Here is a 17,344-nt window from a genome sequence, read left to right as displayed (position 1 = left end):
GGAAATGATCGTGACCAATCGGCATTAAATTTCTATGATTCTATAGCTATCAGAAAAAATAAACATGCATTTAACTTCCGTCACAGCGTTAAAAAATTGATTCACTTATATAATAATGATTTGATCACTTGTGTAAACAAATTGGTATAAATGTAATACTTCTAGTCGTGTCCAGAACAGACTGAACAGTTCAATAACAGCCGAAGCAATGCTATAGCAGCCAGGTAGATGATAATTGTGAATACGTAAGTGATGAGTATGGTCACATTAGGAGTAGAACCTGAGGTATGTATGAGACATTTTTTAAAATTAATTTAATATATAGGACAACGATTTATGCCAGCGCAGTTGTACATGCATAATCTTATGATAACATAAGTCTTGCCCAATTTTTATCTTATTGCTTATCAGGTTTAACATCATAGAGTTATGTTGTATCAAAAACCATGAGTCCATGACAAGCCGACCATTTAAAAAAGTAAAGTAAAAAGCAAATTCCGAATAAACAAGACATGATAAACAAGACATTCTTAAGATGTCTTGTTTATTCGGAATTTGCTTTTTACTTTACTTTATGTTATATCATTAACTGGGTTATACCTTTTATATATAATCTACTATTGTTTGCCATTTGTCACTTGACATATGGTAGCTAGATCTGGTAAGGAGACTCTTGTTTTTTTTAATATTATTCACCCTCTATTTCCATATTGTAATTGTTCAAACATTGGTTGACTTGTGTTTTGTCTAATCTCTTCAACCTCAAAGACCAAATTAGTGAAACAGACTCAGCATGTCAGAAAGTATCCTCACTATTGCTATTGTCATATATAGTTTTTAATTAAAATTACACATTTGTGGAATTCTTGTTAATTCACACCATATGACTGAGCAATCATGAACTCAAGGAACTTCTGTTACAATAGGTCATAATTTGTTCCATTTAGAGGTCAACAGCTTTTATCGAAAAGACCCAATTATTTAAGAACCCATGCAGGCTTAATTGATCTTAAATTCCTGGCCGGTGCATGATCACCATAAAATGTCATCACTACAGAGGCATAATTTGTAAATACCATTATTTATGATAATACCATTATTTATAATAATACCATTAGGTTTTGTGTGTTTGAAATTTAAACATGAGAATGCCTAGACTTTAGCTTCAACATAACTAGCCACCATTTTGTGGGCAATTAACATAATATCTGAGTTTTGATTCTTTAAAAGCACTTGGTTTGTACTCAGATATGGTGAAGACATGTTTTTTTTGCATACACTGACATTTGCCACTCTTGAATTGTTGAAAGATTTTGAAAGTGGACATCATTTAATGGCTGGCGGATGCCGCAAGTGGTCAAGTGTAGCCACTAAATCACTAAATGTATTTGAATCACTAAACCGCAGCAATCTGTGTAACCATGCAATTCATTTCAATTTAATTCAATTTAATTTAATTTATGTAATAACATAAGCAAAGAGCGATATGTGGCACACAGGCACATAGTTCTGATAGCATCACTGGGATCTTATCAACACCATTGAAATCTTCTAGGAAATCCCCTCCCCTAAAAAATTGACCCTTCCCAGGCCACATTTCCAGGGAAATATGTCCCGAACCTTTTGGAAAGTTGAAACTTGATTATGTCCCTCGAAAGCAATATTTCACTGACACTGTTGCTGCGTGAGCTCGAAAATCGCGAAGCTTCTTTTAAAACCAAGATCGTAATCAGATCGTATTTAATAGTTTATTTGTATCCAAGTAAGTTCGCGTCATTTACTCGTGTTGGTACGCGTCATAGCAGAGAAGCCGAAGAGCTAAGAATAAAAATGTTCTAAATTTGTTAAGACCTGTAAATTAACCTCGGAACCAAGGACACAAAACGATTTTTGCGGATAGGATTTTTTAAGATGTTTCCAAGATATTTCCGGTCACATAGTTATAAAAGACTATAAAGGGCGCTTTCCTTTATACGGGAAAAACGACCAGACCGGTCATGTCGTATTTCTGTACGGACAGATTACTGGTATTTTAGAGTGTTTCAAAGACTCTGGCCTCTGCATTCAAGTATATCGTTATTTACATCTGCCTTGCACGGGAAATCCAGTTTCACCGTTATATTCTTAACGAAATACTATTTTGCCCAAATTTCCTATGACATCTGTTCGGAAATCTTTTGGTCCCCTCAAGAACATACCTTACAGTTACAGACTGGCTTTATCGATGTCAAGAGAAGTTGTTTGACAGCGTATAATGAATGAAAACAAAAAGTTGAAACAAAGAAAACAAAAGCTTATTTATTCAGCCAACTCCGTATTTTGACAGATTTCTATAAAAAATATGGAAGGAAGCATTACCATTGTTAAGTTCATTTTGCGGTTTCAAACTACGAGTGAGACATTTTGTATATATTTTTACTCATAGTCGCATCATTACGAGTTGAATGGTTGTTTTTCATGTATGCCAATTTTTTGTAACCAAAGCGGCTCAAATCTAGTTAGACTGCCCAGTCCTGGTATAAATTTGGTAGCTAAATCTGGTAATTTGTATTATTACCAGATGTTATCACACTGCATGTGACTAAGGTAAATTTATCCAGCCCTACTCTGATATTTTTGTATCGTACGGTGTTCAGATTCTCGAGGATACACCGAAAACTCGCAGTTTTTTGCACCTTGCTAATTTTACTTCATTTCACTTCAGTTCATAGTATTTCGTCAGCCTCATACTTTAGGTCAATCTTATATAGGCTGCTTGTGAATCGTTTTATTAACTGTATAATTTTCGTGGTTGTTGCCGCTTGTTGCATTCTGCCTAGAAACGATCGCTTCAAGGTACAGCAATCCAAGTATTGGATAGTAAATTAAATGTAGCTAAATACTGAAAATATATATGTGCAGTGGTAATGCTCGAATTGACATCAAGTATTATTCGAGTTACAGATGCATTAACAACAAATGCCTATTAATTTCATAGGTATGGTGGTATGTTTTGTCAGGTCTCGTACATAAAAAAATTCACTTCCCGGCTTTTATTATCTAAAAATTTTGACCTGTTCCTACATGACCTACATAGCAATCTGGTATCACGTAAACGAAACTTAATTTCCGTCCACGCGTGTTGTCCCAATATTTTAACACGTATGCATCTCTTCGGAATATTGTTCTATATATATAATTGGGGAAAGAAAAAATTGTTCTATGGGACTCCCCCCCGGTTATATACTGCACTAGATTGGATACACATATAGTAAAATATTTTCACATTTTCATACGCTATTGTAGGACTTTTGACTAGTTGCCAAGCTTATATATATATATATAAAACCCAGGCAAAAATTTGAAAATAACTCATGTGAGAAGAATATATTTTGCCCGGGTGGAATTTATAAGAAACTTGATACGGCAAATTAATTTAGTTAATTAATTTCAATGCTATTCTAAGGAAAATTTACTCTAAGGAAAAGTGAATTAATTGTAGCTGTATGGCTTTAGAGCATATAAAAATTTTTCAACAAATGCGATTTTTATTACTTCACTGCAAATTAAGAACCCAAAACTGCCTCACATTTCATGTGGTAAAGTTAGTAAAGTTATTTAATTGCATATTAGCGCATTAGCCGTAACATATAATATGCAAATAGGATACAAAAATTTATGCATGTCTGCATGTATGCTTCGTTTAACATACGTACAGCTGTTCTATCAACAATACTCGGCGGTCATTTTTAAAAGAGAATAAAGCTTCATTATATAGATGATCAAATTGTATGATAAAACTGTCCGACCGACCCGTATCATCTTTTAAATTTAATAAATATAAGATATTGGCGAACTGTTATTGATTCAACAGACATTCAACATCGATTTAACCAACATACAGTGAGGTTTCATTCCCTCCGCGGCTACGCGTTGGCCATACGAGCCAACCATGCACGTCTCTGTGTTTTATGTTCAAACGCTTTGTTGTTGTTAAACCATTTATCAGACGATTGCTTGGTAAAACCTCCTGCCCTCATGGGAAAGTTGGTAAGTATACGTAAACGTAATATTTATGGTTACTAGCGGGTTACACAGACAAGCCAGTTTTCAACACGACAATATAGTTTTAATTCCCTTGATGTTCTTTGTTGCATGGTGCATGAGTAATTAGAATTTGGAAAAGGCGTCAAATAGACGAACAATTTTTTCGTAGAAAATCTCTTTCGCTAAGTCACGCGAACAAGCGAATTTTAATTTGACTGAGTTTCTTAATTCTATATTCAAATGTATTTAAATAAAGCGCTACATACAGTCTATATTCCTATATATTGTCTACATATATTATGCAGTTCCATCAGCAATGTGTATTACCGAATTCACTGGTTGCGATATATCTTTGCTGCGTCAAGACCTAATTGTATTTTTTTTGACCATCGAAGGGAAGTCTATGGTTTGATATATTTGTAATTGCGGTGTTTTATTAAATCTCCAAGATTTTCAATGCATATGTACATCTATTCTATTTGATGTATATTTTAGGCTTACATTTAGGATTCTTTAAACCAACCTACCATATTTTAGGGGGAGCAACTTTTACTGCATGAGTTTTTCACAATATACGACGAGGCAGAAGCCAGAAGAATATATATAAAAGAACTCGATTTAACGTAAAACTATATGCCGAACTGCTCATATATAGGTATATATCATTTCGCGTGCAGGGATAAAATTCTGACGGAAATAATTTTGTTGTAAGCCAGAGCAATGATATATCGAGAAATATGTATGTCAGGATATAGCTAATACGGTATTTAAGTTGAGGTTTATATTAGATCGTTGCTGCTCTCGAAACGTTTTAAGATTTCGGTTTTACACAAACAACCATTTTTCCGGGGTACAGTATGGGCTAGGCCTAGCTCTGAACTCTGTAAATATTTTTTTATTCAGCGCTATATATGTACAGTTTATTTGTGCCGTATTAACGCGACAATGGGTGCACCATTTGCTATATGGTATTATTGGTATAAGGCGTATATGTTCGTATATAACGTACGACATGCCGAGTTCAACAAAAAATTCATTCGCAATTTTTTCCGTTTTGAAGGCAGCGAAGTTGGGGGGGGGAGCTTTATTCATATGTTTAAGTTGGCAGACCGTAAAATCAATCAATTTCAAAATAAACTATATAATAACACTGAACGTGAATACAGCTGTAAATGAATATTATCCCCACACACACGCTGCCGCAGAATTTGACCCCAACAATACCATTTTATTTGTTACAAGAATATTTGTGGGCAGGTCTTAGGTACTTGCTTTCAAGTGGTCAATCAGGAAATCTCGTGCTTGCATGCATGGTCCCGGAACGAGTTATACTGTACGTGATGCAACCAACCAGTCAGAGATGATGTTCCTCCTAGTCGCCAACGGTTTCTATAATTGCATTTCGTTCTTGGCGAGGAGATCTAGAGTTCGCCCAATCAGAGCAAATGATCAGAAACTTCTGATCAAGCCTCGCAGAAGTGCCTTTTACACTACGAAAATGTTGTTCATAGGAATTCGAATTTAGGATGTAGCCTTAGCAATGAAAATGTATTCCAAACATGTCAGGTGCTGCATGTTCCCACGCAAAAGGTGCGTGATATTGTGAGAGACATACATTCAAAGAGTTTTTTTCTCATAGGTTGCTGTTTTTGGTAGGGGAGAGAGGGTCGGCTTATCTTACAGTGTCCCACCGAAGAAATGCGCAATTTTGGGCATCGATGGGATGACCTGCAACTCTTGTGTGCAAAACATTCAAAGTAATATCAGTAATGTTGATGGCGTCGAGTGTATAAACGTCTCTCTTAAAGACAAAGAAGGCCGTATCATATTTTTCCCGGATGAAACAAACGAGCGAGATCTTGTGACCGAAATTGAAGATATGGGGTTTGATGCGTTTATTAAGGTTGTCGAGCAGCTTGGTGTTGAGGACAAGTCACCTTCGACATCCTTGCCCGAGAACACAATAGAGACGAAGTTTAAAGTGTATGGTATGACCTGCCAGTCATGCGTTCGTGCCATAAAGCAAAACCTCTCAGAGATTACTGGTTTTCTCGATGCTCAAGTTTCAGTAGAGGACAGTGAGGCTATTGTAAGATACAATTGTAGTGAAACGAACGCCGCTATTTTGAAACAATCCATTGAAGACTCTGGGTTTGAGGTTTACAAGGAAGATGAAATTGGCAGCCATGACCCGAAGAAAATTGCCATCAGTATTTCGGGAATGACTTTTCCATCATGTGTGGACACTATTCGACAAACGCTGGCGTCAACAGACGGGGTTAAGGAGTTTGATGTTGAGTTGAACAGTGAAAAGACTGAAATCGTTTACCAACCAGCAATAATTGATCCGGCCACAATTATCAAATTAATCCGAGAAAAAGGTTTTGAAGCCGGTGTAATTTATCCCAATGGTAGAACACCTCAGTACAAACTAGTATTAATTGCTATTGAAGGAATGACATGCAACTCTTGCGTTAAAAGTATCGAGGAAACGATTGGTGATACACCTGGTGTTAAATCTATCAACGTTTACCTGGAAGAGAAATTGGGAAAGATTGTGTTCAATCCGGATCTCATCGGAGAAAATGATTTGAAGAATGCAGTTGATGATATGGGATTTGAAGCCGCGATAAAAGAACACGAAAAACCAGGTAGGCATTCGTCATGCATGTTAGACGGTTTCATATAGAGTTGTAGACACGCAGCTCTTGCATGCAGTACGTGCTGAACACAGCTTTGTTGTTTGAGCGGATGGGGTGCAGCACAAACCCGGTGTGCTGAGACTATATATACTCTCTTGTGTGAGATATCTTTTTTCTTCCCATGCAAATTTATATAAAAATTGTTAGCCAGTATGATATCCGGCAACAGTAAGTGATGTGTTCTCAAGGACGAAAAATAATTCTTTAAAATAACAAAGTACTTTATTCACGAAAAACGTGAACTTTACTTAAACTGACAAGCTTTTAAAAATTTTTTGAGGTTGGGTGTCGGGGGGGGGGGGGGGGTGGCGGTGTTGTAACGATTGTTATCCTCACAAAATACATTGAAATATTGGAAACATGCTGGGTATGAATGAATTCACTACCATTAAGCACTAAAGACTGGCAACTGAAGTTTTTTTAATGTGTATATTGATGTGTAATTAGATAATTTTTCATTCTTTCATTAACACAAAGCATCTTTCAGGAATCCACCAATACAAACTCTCCACGTTCGGGATATTAATTGCAATATCGTGTGAAACGCACAGCTTTATAGTCGGACCGAAAAACAAATACGATCGCCATAAATACTCCATTAAACGATCCGCTCTAAAAATCAATACATATGGATGCGTGTATCGAATATTTTTATTTGAGGTTCGGTTTTCACGTATAGCCAGGACAGGGTGACCTGTGTATCTGTAGTTATTCTTCTATACTCGTATAGGACGTTTTTAATGAACTTATATCCGGTTGTAACTGGGCTACTTTTTCAGGCCTACGGTACAAGTTCCAAAGCAGATAAGTAGATTCAAAACGCCTAAACGACTGGAAAGTTAGCCAGTTACGCTTGCATTCGGCTACGTGGAAACGCCGAGCCATATTTAGCATAAAGAGCAGCATGTCCATCTGTACAATCCACGCAATCAACCACGCACGCATTCATTTGGGTCAGCGTGTAGCGAATCTAACTGCCATTATTTTTGACTGTTATATTTTCACATGGCGATATATACAGCATGGGTTTGCCTCTGAAATGTTCATATTAGAAAAATATGAAATGGCTAAGAAACTTAACAAGGCCTTATCTTGGTGAGTTGGGATTTTGTAAATTATTATTTACAAAAATTAAATTAATTATGCACTCACTCATGCAGTTTCATGCATCGAAAAGGATAACTGACTACACCAGGACTCGGGCAGGAGCAACTTTCTTCGACGGAGAAAACAGCGTTTAATTTGCAAGCTGTGGGACAATGCATATAAAGTATCTATGAAAATGAACACTATAGGCCGAGTATTCTTATATAGATATAGATATATATTTATATATTATTATTATAAATGTATATAAGAACATTTTTTATCGTTACCAGTATATAAAGTCATTCAGGGTTTTCGACGTTTTCGACAAATTTATATTTCATAGTTTACGATACACACTTTCATTTTATTTATTTTATTTCAAGAATATTACTGCATGTATACATACAGGCTGAAAATCTCCTGTGACAATATACACTATGCAACTGTATATGCTGTAATCACGAAATGACGTATAGAGGACTTGAATGCTATATAAGAAACAAGTGCTTACTACTACAAGTGCTTCCAGTATAAAAGGGAAACTTAAATTGATTGAGTTGAATTTTAAAAAAACCGTCGTATGATGTAAGATCTTAAAACACGATTCATATTTCTCTTATATCGATCGAGCAGATGTTTTTTTAGCGTTAAACATAATGAAAGAGAACTTTGACTGAACACAACACCTACGCGTTGTTGCTTTGATAATTCATATAACGAGCCACGAATTTTATAATGTAAGTCAAGAGCTTAGTTTCTCATATTTGACCTGCTTGATTTTTATTTTTCGTATACATATTTTGACCGCCAATATAAAGCATATTGTTTAAATTTGTTTTCAATGCATGTATAGTATTGGCTTAATGAGAAACAGATTTGAGCCGCGATATTCTGTACAACATATTTATACGGATCTCTTTTGTGTGATTAAAATTCCTGTTATAGTATTTGACACAGTTTGACTCAAATAGTTGTCCGGTGCATGCAATGTCTTTCTCTATAACGCTACACGTCTCTCTAACGGACTAAAATCTAAAATCTAAAAGTTAGACCTTATATTCCCGACCTATAGATTAGAGTACATGCACATTTAGTTCCTGTTTGGCGGGATTTTCGCCATTTTTCACCGCTTCATTCGGTTACCATGGCCGAGAATATTGCATTGGACCTACAAATATTGTATTGTGGCCTTGTGAAAGACAATCGTTCCATAGCAATTGGCAACCTATGCGTTTCATACACTCATAGTTGTTAAATGAAAGACATGCATGTATTCATTCAGGACATACAAAAATGCGATCAAAATGAGATAAATAGAGAAAAATATGCATGATGCTTGGAATTTGGGGTTTATTTCGGGTGTTAGAATATTATTCTAAACACGAGGAAAAAATTCCATTTATATTTCCAAGCAATCCACGTATTTTTATTTTTATTAAAAAACTGGGTTTTTTGAAGCGTTTCACCGAGCCTGTATGACAATATATTGCAGTGAGTATTTTTATATAGAGTTTCACTAATTGAATGCTTTATAGACATAATTTAACAAATATTGACAACAAACATGCATGTAAGCTGATAACACTATTGTTGAATGGTTGTTTTATAAAACTAGGCATATATAAGTATAAAATTGTCAAATATTGCGATATTAAGATAAAAGTGCAGCCGCACTAGGACTCTGTCTTTCGGTAGGAATTGAACTTACGCCTCTGCAATCTGAGAACGTTGCTGGTCGGAGTAAGCTGCCAAAATTCATGTAACGTAATGAATGTCCTGTTAGTGTTGGTTTGAAGTATATAGTCTGCGTGGATATACGTAATTATACATAGACATATATAGAATAGCCATATCTTTAAAATGCGTTTTTTCGTCTTTTTAGTTCAAGCGGATTTTCAAGACGTGAAATACAATGCCATTGATCATGGTTCAGATGTAGATGAATGCAGCGATGAGGAACAGCAATTGTTGTTTCAAAAAAGCGGGAAATGGGAGGCGTCCTACGTTCCTAAAGGCAAAACAAAGCGCAACGGCCATGTGGATATCAACCCTGAACTCGTAACCAAGGCATTCTTTCATGTGACTGGAATGTCATGTGCGTCATGCGTTGCTACGATCGAAAAAAGTTTGTTAAAGAAAGAAGGTATTATTCTATAACAAACGGCTCGACTGTATTTTGCATGTCTACTCAACAAGGTCCCTAGCTCTTGTATTTTCTTTCTTTACATTTTATTGACATTTCATAAAGTTTTTGGGTTAATGTTTCCGAAAGCATGCCATTTTGGTTAGTGCGTGGAAATGGCTTGGAGGGATCCATGTTATCTCTTTTATACGATAAAACTTAATGATGCCATCAAGGTTTGGGGAAATTTTACCTTCATGTTTTAACGTCGTGAATTTCCTTTTCCCCAGGGGTTATTTCGGTACTGGTGGGGTTACTCGCTCAGAAAGCTGAGGTGAAGTACGACCCAACGAAAACAAATCCAGATGTAATATCCAAATGGATCGTTGACCTAGGATTTGAAAGCAAACCTATGAGCCACAATGAAGGAGCACAAAGTCATGTGGAAGTTATTGTACGTATTATTATATATTTCATTTATTTATATATTTAATTTACACACTGTGGTAACCATTGTATAATGTATGTTAATAGATCTCTGATAATACTGGGACGATAAATTCGTAAACTGTTCATATTTAAATGTTTTGTAGTCAACTCTTAAATTATAAGATCAATATGTTGTTATTCTGTGCTACAAATACACTCCTTGATAACTGCAACCGAAACGCAAAAGGTCAGGTCGGCTTGAGATGTACGTTTCGTGGCTTTTAGATGACTCGAATGCGAGGTTTTAGGCATCTATTGGATGACCATGTAAATGGTCCGTGCATAGTTTTACATGTAATCTTGCTGACCAGTGATCAACTATAGCTATAGATAGAGTTTGTTGAGTTCAATTTGGGGTAACCAGTCAAGTCAAATAAGACTGGAACGCTCACCCTCTGACTTTCCCTCATTAATGAGTGAAGCCAAGATTGTGGTTCATGAGTCCCTTCTTGTAGGTATGATCCAGGCCTCTGGTGCGGAAATTTCAAAGGTAAAATCGCCATTTTACCTCGGAAATTTCGCGTGGAGGCCTGGATCATACCTACAAGAAAGGCTCCAGTGTCCGCCATCTTGGCTTCAAACTTCCGACAGAGTGAGCGTTCCAGTCTTATTAGAGTTCACTGGGTGTAACCAATCAACCGACATATTGCCATTTTACTGATTGATAGATAAGTGGTATGACATGTTCGTCTTGTGTGCATCACATTGAAAGCAGTCTAAAGAAGAAACGTGGTGTGCTGAATGTGTCGGTAGCACTCGCTACTGCAATTGGTCGTGTTTCATATGATGCTGAGTTAACTGGACCGCGAGATATTATAGACCACATTAACGACATGGGATTTGGTGCGGAACTTGCGACCGATCGCAAACATGGGCAAGCCCTGGATCACTCGGAGGAAATTAAACGGTATTTTTTGTTCACGTGTTATGGGTAATCCGTTGGTATGTACAATTAGATGTGAACCTTTTGGAACAAAACTGACTTCATGACTGGACAATTGGAATGCGCACATCCAATGTACCGAACAGTATATTTACCTGCAGCTATTAAAATTCCAGTGTTTTCTTTTAGTATAACATAATCGCTTATCGTATCTCTCCAATATGTATAGATGGAGACGTTCATTCTTCATTTCGTTGATATTTGGATTACCTGTTATGGTTATCATGATATATCACATGATTGAGATGAAGATACACGGCAAAAGACCCGTTTTACTTTTGATTCCTGGACTATCACTCGAAAATCTCCTTTATTTTCTACTATGTACTCCAGTCCAGGTATGTACTATCTTTTTTTCCTAACTTGAAAACAATATTTGTTGTCTGTAAGAACTAAATTCGGCGGATTTTGATCGCATGAGCAGGTCACTGGATTCCACTCATAAATGAAATATGTTTTTGTAACAAGCTAGCTACGATGTGGAAACACGTGTTACTGTACTACAAGGCTACAATAATTTATTTTTTAGATATTTGGAGGAAGGTACTTCTATATTCAAGCTTATAAAGCTATAAAACATGGCGGGGCAAATATGGATGTCTTAATCATGTTGGCAACAACCATAGCGTATCTCTACTCGGTACGTTTGCACATTACGTGAATTATTCATCACAAATCGTTAAATGCATGGTCATTTTCAGTTCTCTTTTCTTCAATAAAAAGGAATTTATCTTCGACAGGATTCAAATAGGCAGGAGACATGAAAGTTTTAAAAAACGTAATACTTGGGAAAAAACTCTTAAAAATGTTAGATGAACATTTGCTATTTCAGTAAATTAAGTCTTATGTGTCGTAGGTAAAAAATTGAACTATGTACAATTCACAAGCTCTTAAACATCTTAATTTTAGGTTTTAGTGTTGGTAATTGCCATGGCGCTCCAATTTCCAAAAAGTCCCAAAACATTTTTCGAAACTCCCCCAATGTTGTTAGTGTTTGTATCATTGGGTCGCTGGCTGGAAAATATCGCGAAAGGAAAGACCTCGGAAGCTCTGGCAAAGTTGTTATCGCTCCAGCCAATAGAAGCAACGTTGTGTACTATTGATCCTGCAACCGATAATATTTCCGGTGAAAAGTCCATCAATGTTGACCTGGTTCAACGTGGGGACGTTTTAAAGGTAATAGGAATTTTGAATTAAAATTACCATAAGATAATAGACCTCGCTGTCTATTTCAAAATTTTCTCCCGTCAGTTTCACGTTAATATTCTGTACTCACTAGGTTGTGCCGGGTGGTAAAATGCCGGTAGATGCCAGAGTCGTACGTGGTGAATCAATGGCAGACGAATCACTGATCACTGGTGAGTCAATGCCAGTTCCAAAGCGTGTAGGAGATATGGTGATTGCTGGCTCCATCAACCAAAATGGCGTGTTAATTCTGGAAGCAACTCACGTTGGTGAGGAAACGACCCTTTCCCAGATCGTGAAGCTTGTTGAGGAGGCCCAAACATCAAAGGTACCGTAAACATGCACTCTCTTTCACTTTTCCTCTCCTAACAGACTAGCTAGTTTTTTACATTGTCTTTAATGAGATTCTTTCTTTCTCCCAAAGGCACCCATTCAAAAGCTGGCAGACACCATAGCTGCGTATTTTGTCCCTGTTATAGTAATACTTTCCATAGCCACGTTGAATGTTTGGATCATTGTTGGTTACACTGATATAACTGCCATAGATGCATCTTACGATGTAAGTACATCAGACGACAGGACGACAATATTATATTCGTTATGCACGATACAGTATGCAGTGTATGATTGTATGAGAACGTAGAGTAAAGTTTAGAAATAAAAGAGAGCTGTCTGAGTATAACAACCTCTTAGAACTAGTTCGTTTTATTCTATTCCCATATTCTATCCCATCACATATGTCGCGGGCAGCCTCATGCATTATCAGCTCTTACAGTTTATATTGATCTCTATTAACTTTAATAATAGTGTAAAATCACCTTCATTTTGAATGCCAATTAAGTTGTTTTTGACTCTATAAAATGTGTAACTTTGATTCTTAGCCATCCAAGTCCAGCAAAACAGAGGAGATATTGGAATTTGCTTTCCTAACCGCCATCACTGTGTTGTGTATTGCGTGTCCATGTGCCTTGGGCCTGGCAACACCGACCGCTGTTATGGTAGGCACTGGTGTGGGGGCTCAAAACGGCATATTGATTAAAGGTGGAGAACCGCTAGAGACCACTCACAAAGTTAGTAGTGTTGCATCAAAGTTAGTGTTTCAACTGTAGTGGCTAATTACAGTAGTTGTAGACGTGCTTTATCACGAATTAAGTTATATTTTGTAAAAACAGATTGTTAAAACCACCAAAATCGTTGACTATTTCAAGTGCTATGTATAATGGTTCTCCTTCTAAATCAGATCACCACAGTGATTTTTGACAAGACTGGTACACTGACGAAAGGAACGCCTTCGGTTACGAAAATTTCCATGTTCGTTGACGATGAGGTTTGTCCCGCGAATTTCTTCTTGGCTGTTGTCGCTGCCGCTGAGGCAAACAGTGATCATCCTCTCGCGTATGCTATCACAAATAATGCCAAACAGGTGAGGTATTAAAATGTACCCTAAAAATATAGCTTACCACCGCCATGCATGTGTTCATGCCCGGTGCTACATGCAGCTGGGGTTGTTGTAAAACCCCACAAAAAGATTATGTATTACAATTTATCCTAGAAATTTGGCAAGAGTACGTTTGGATCGTGTGATAAGTTCGTATCTGTGCCTGGCTTTGGTCTGTCTGGTGTTGTTTACGATATCGATCAACAGTTTACGAAAACAGGTGACACTGCCACATCTGCAGCAGGTAAGGTTTGAATAAAATTTAGGAGAGAAACGAGATAGTTTCCCTATTTGCCTGAAAAGTATAGTCTGTTAAAACGAGCAATATGCAGGACAGATCTTCATAGCCTTGGCATATTCGAGTCTCCTAATTTACTTTTCCTGTGATTGCAGATGATAGAAGTGTTTGGAAACAAAGAAGTTTGGTTAAAGGTAAAATACCATACTCTAGTGACATTTACAGCAGTGGACGGTCTAGTCTGTTTGTTTTACACAAAAGTTGGATATACATCGAACTACAGTATATAATGATGTTTACATAGATAAATTCATCAATCTACATCTCATAGCAGAGACACCTCGTCTCAAATGCGTTTTCTGAAAACTGTACCAATGTTTTTGCCTGTAAATAAGTTCGTACTTATAAATAACTTCGAAGAAATCCAGTGTAAATTTTAGGAGTATATTACAACTGCAATTTTTTTTAGAATCGTCTGATGGCAGATATTCAGTGAAAATTGGCAACCGTGAATGGATGTTGAAACATAAGCAAGAGGTGTCTGAAGAAATAAATCTTAGTATGATGGAACATGAAGAAAAAGGCGAAACAGTTGTACTTGTTTGTATTGATGGTAAGGATATAATGATCTAATGCCATTACTTGCTGTTATTTGGAATTTGAATATTAAGTAAATTCTCATATAGTAACATAGCAATCACATTCATGTAGTGTTAGTGAAGTAACAAGCTGCAGAGTTTCTTTGTGGTTGACGAAAATTCTTTAATAATAATCTGTTGCGCTCCAGTACAACACTTATATGCAACGTCAAATTATTTGCATGCGAGCTGCCTGTTTGAAAACCCTAAGGCTGGATTTCCACTTACAGAGAAATAGCTCGCTAGCGAAATATTTGCATATTTTCTTTAGAATTTTAACAGCATAAATATATTAGTTCAACATGAGTACATGACTGTTCTCAATTCAAAAGAAAATATGCAAATATTTCGCTAGCGAACTATTTCTCTCTAAGTGGAAATCCTCCCTAATTCTTCATTTCTTTTAATAAATTCAGATCTAATTGTTGGCATGATATGCATAGCGGACTCGCCAAAACCAGAGGCCATACCTGCCGTCTCTACCTTACAAAGAATGGGAATCAAAGTCGCTATGTTGACTGGGGACAACACACGAACTGCTTGGGCGATTGCGCAACAAGTACGTAATGTTTGTCGTAGTGGACTCTATGTAAACTGGAACTATAACTGAGCCATCTTTAAAGCCAACTTGAATTTGAAATGAGGGACCATTGCTAGTCCATTTCGTCTGTTTTAAGCGGGGCACACGCAATCGCGCCGACGAAAGCAATAAAAAGGGAGTGGCACTGGTAGAACCTTTATTCGGTTTAAAGATGGCAGCTAAATAACCGTTAGTCATCGTCAATTCAGTCTTAATAGAGTTCACTCGTTTGTCCTGAGAACTACACGCCTTAATTTGTCACTGGAAGGCTCTCCTGGTTCCAGTCTAAATTAATTTAAGAAATGAAACTTTAATTATACTTTTTCTATATTTAAACCAGCAACGTTTATGTTTAGATTGGCATAACAGAGGTATTTGCCAAAGTTCTACCTGCGGACAAAGTTCAGAGAGTCCGTTCTCTTCAAGATCGAGGTGAGAATGTCGCAATGGTTGGTGATGGAGTGAACGATTCCCCGGCGTTAGTTGCCGCTGACATTGGTATTGCCATAGGAACTGGAACTGACGTGGCTGTTGAGGCTGCAGATATTGTGCTTATCAAGGTGAGACTTATCCAGATGTTATGCTATACGTGATTTCCCAATTCCCATTTCAAAGTTTGCATAAAGTACAGCAAGGGAATGACCTCAAAGTTAATCTAGATCCAATAACGGTGGACCCTCAGAAATTTATAATGCGTGCAAGCTAAAGTTTTTGTCCATTTAACTATTTATTACGATCCTGCATTTTGATGGGGGTTTTCATAAAAACTATCGTTTTATGTATGGTCGGCAATTTTTTTGCATACAGTCACAATGACGGTTACTCTCTTGCTCTATTATTACAGGGGGATATAGAACGATCCTTCTATAACTGCAGTATGCATGCAATTGCATTTTTAGGATGATTTAATGGATGTTCCAGCAGCGATTGATCTATCAAAAGTGACTGTGCGGAGAATCCGAATGAACTTTGTATTTGCATTTTTCTATAATATAATTGGGATACCTATTGCGGCTGGAGCATTTCATCACTGGGGTTTGGTGCTGCAACCTTGGATGGCAAGTGCTGCCATGGCCGCATCATCTGTATCTGTCGTTTTATCATCACTCTTGCTTAAACTGTAAGTATTGTTTCACGAAGAAGCTCATTGTCACCGGCAGTCGGTGATTTACTGTTGCTGGTGGCCAGTGACCATTGTGTGACCTTTGGTGAGAAATGAGAACTAGGCCTAGTGAAAGTATTATAAAACTAACTTCGTGGTAAACCCTTTATATCCGTTTTAGTTACAAGAAGCCAAGTGGAACCCCCAAGGGACGAATCAAATCCAGGAAAAAAGTATACAGTCGTGTATAAAATGTTCACCCTCCAATTATATCAATTAAAGTAATATGAACGACATATATTATTGTAAAGGAATGCATAGCACACTTGTGTATAAAACGCACGTAATACAGGATGCGACGTTATTTAAGTGCGAATACTACATATATATTTTTAACCCTGACGACTTGGACTTATTGGCAAGGTACTAACCAACCGAACGCAATTCCTCAACGTGGCTCCATGAAAACTGTGGATTAATGACGTGTCAAACGTGCATGTCGTTAAGTCGCTTTCGATTATGATTTAAAAACAATCACGAATATCATTCTTAATTGTCTGTCGTTGGATGGACGACGCAAAAAGTTATATTTTAAAAGACTTAGCTTTTATTTAGATATAAATTTAGGGGACATTTTAGGAAAATAGTAAGGCTAGTTTAGATGAAACCCGTAGGGGACAAATATTTTAAACACAACAAATATTTTATTAACTGTGTCACAACTTTGTCTATCCAAAATCGCGCGTGCGCATAATATAAAAAGCTGTATCGTTTATTACGATCCTTCTAACT

At 36.9% G+C, this 17,344-nt stretch overlaps 1 protein-coding gene across 2 annotated transcripts; it reads left to right on the top strand.

Annotated features, from left to right (window-relative positions):
* Window positions 1-59: 59 nt before the first annotated feature.
* LOC114524733 (copper-transporting ATPase 2-like) lies at window positions 60-17,271 on the top strand. Of its 2 annotated transcripts, none has more exons than XM_028545898.1 (19): window positions 60-285; window positions 5,666-6,677; window positions 9,700-9,960; window positions 10,230-10,393; window positions 11,097-11,335; window positions 11,541-11,709; window positions 11,901-12,011; window positions 12,281-12,547; window positions 12,651-12,884; window positions 12,981-13,115; window positions 13,438-13,626; window positions 13,797-13,979; window positions 14,109-14,238; window positions 14,388-14,426; window positions 14,702-14,845; window positions 15,287-15,429; window positions 15,807-16,010; window positions 16,350-16,570; window positions 16,734-17,271. In XM_028545898.1, exons 1-19 carry the CDS (start codon window positions 253-255, stop codon window positions 16,801-16,803), a joined length of 3,948 nt encoding a protein of 1,315 aa, XP_028401699.1. In that variant the 5' UTR covers window positions 60-252; the 3' UTR covers window positions 16,804-17,271. The 2 variants fall into 2 exon arrangements, with proteins under 2 accessions (XP_028401699.1, XP_028401700.1); XM_028545899.1 differs by lacking the exon at window positions 60-285 and adding an exon at window positions 3,851-4,029.
* Window positions 17,272-17,344: the final 73 nt, after the last annotated feature.

The sequence above is a fragment of the Dendronephthya gigantea genome, unplaced genomic scaffold (genome assembly GCF_004324835.1).
Source record: "Dendronephthya gigantea isolate DGI-Jeju-01 unplaced genomic scaffold, DenGig_1.0 000032F, whole genome shotgun sequence".
In the NCBI taxonomy this organism is placed as follows: domain Eukaryota; kingdom Metazoa; phylum Cnidaria; class Anthozoa; order Malacalcyonacea; family Nephtheidae; genus Dendronephthya; species Dendronephthya gigantea.
This window is presented reverse-complemented; position numbering and strand designations above follow the sequence as displayed.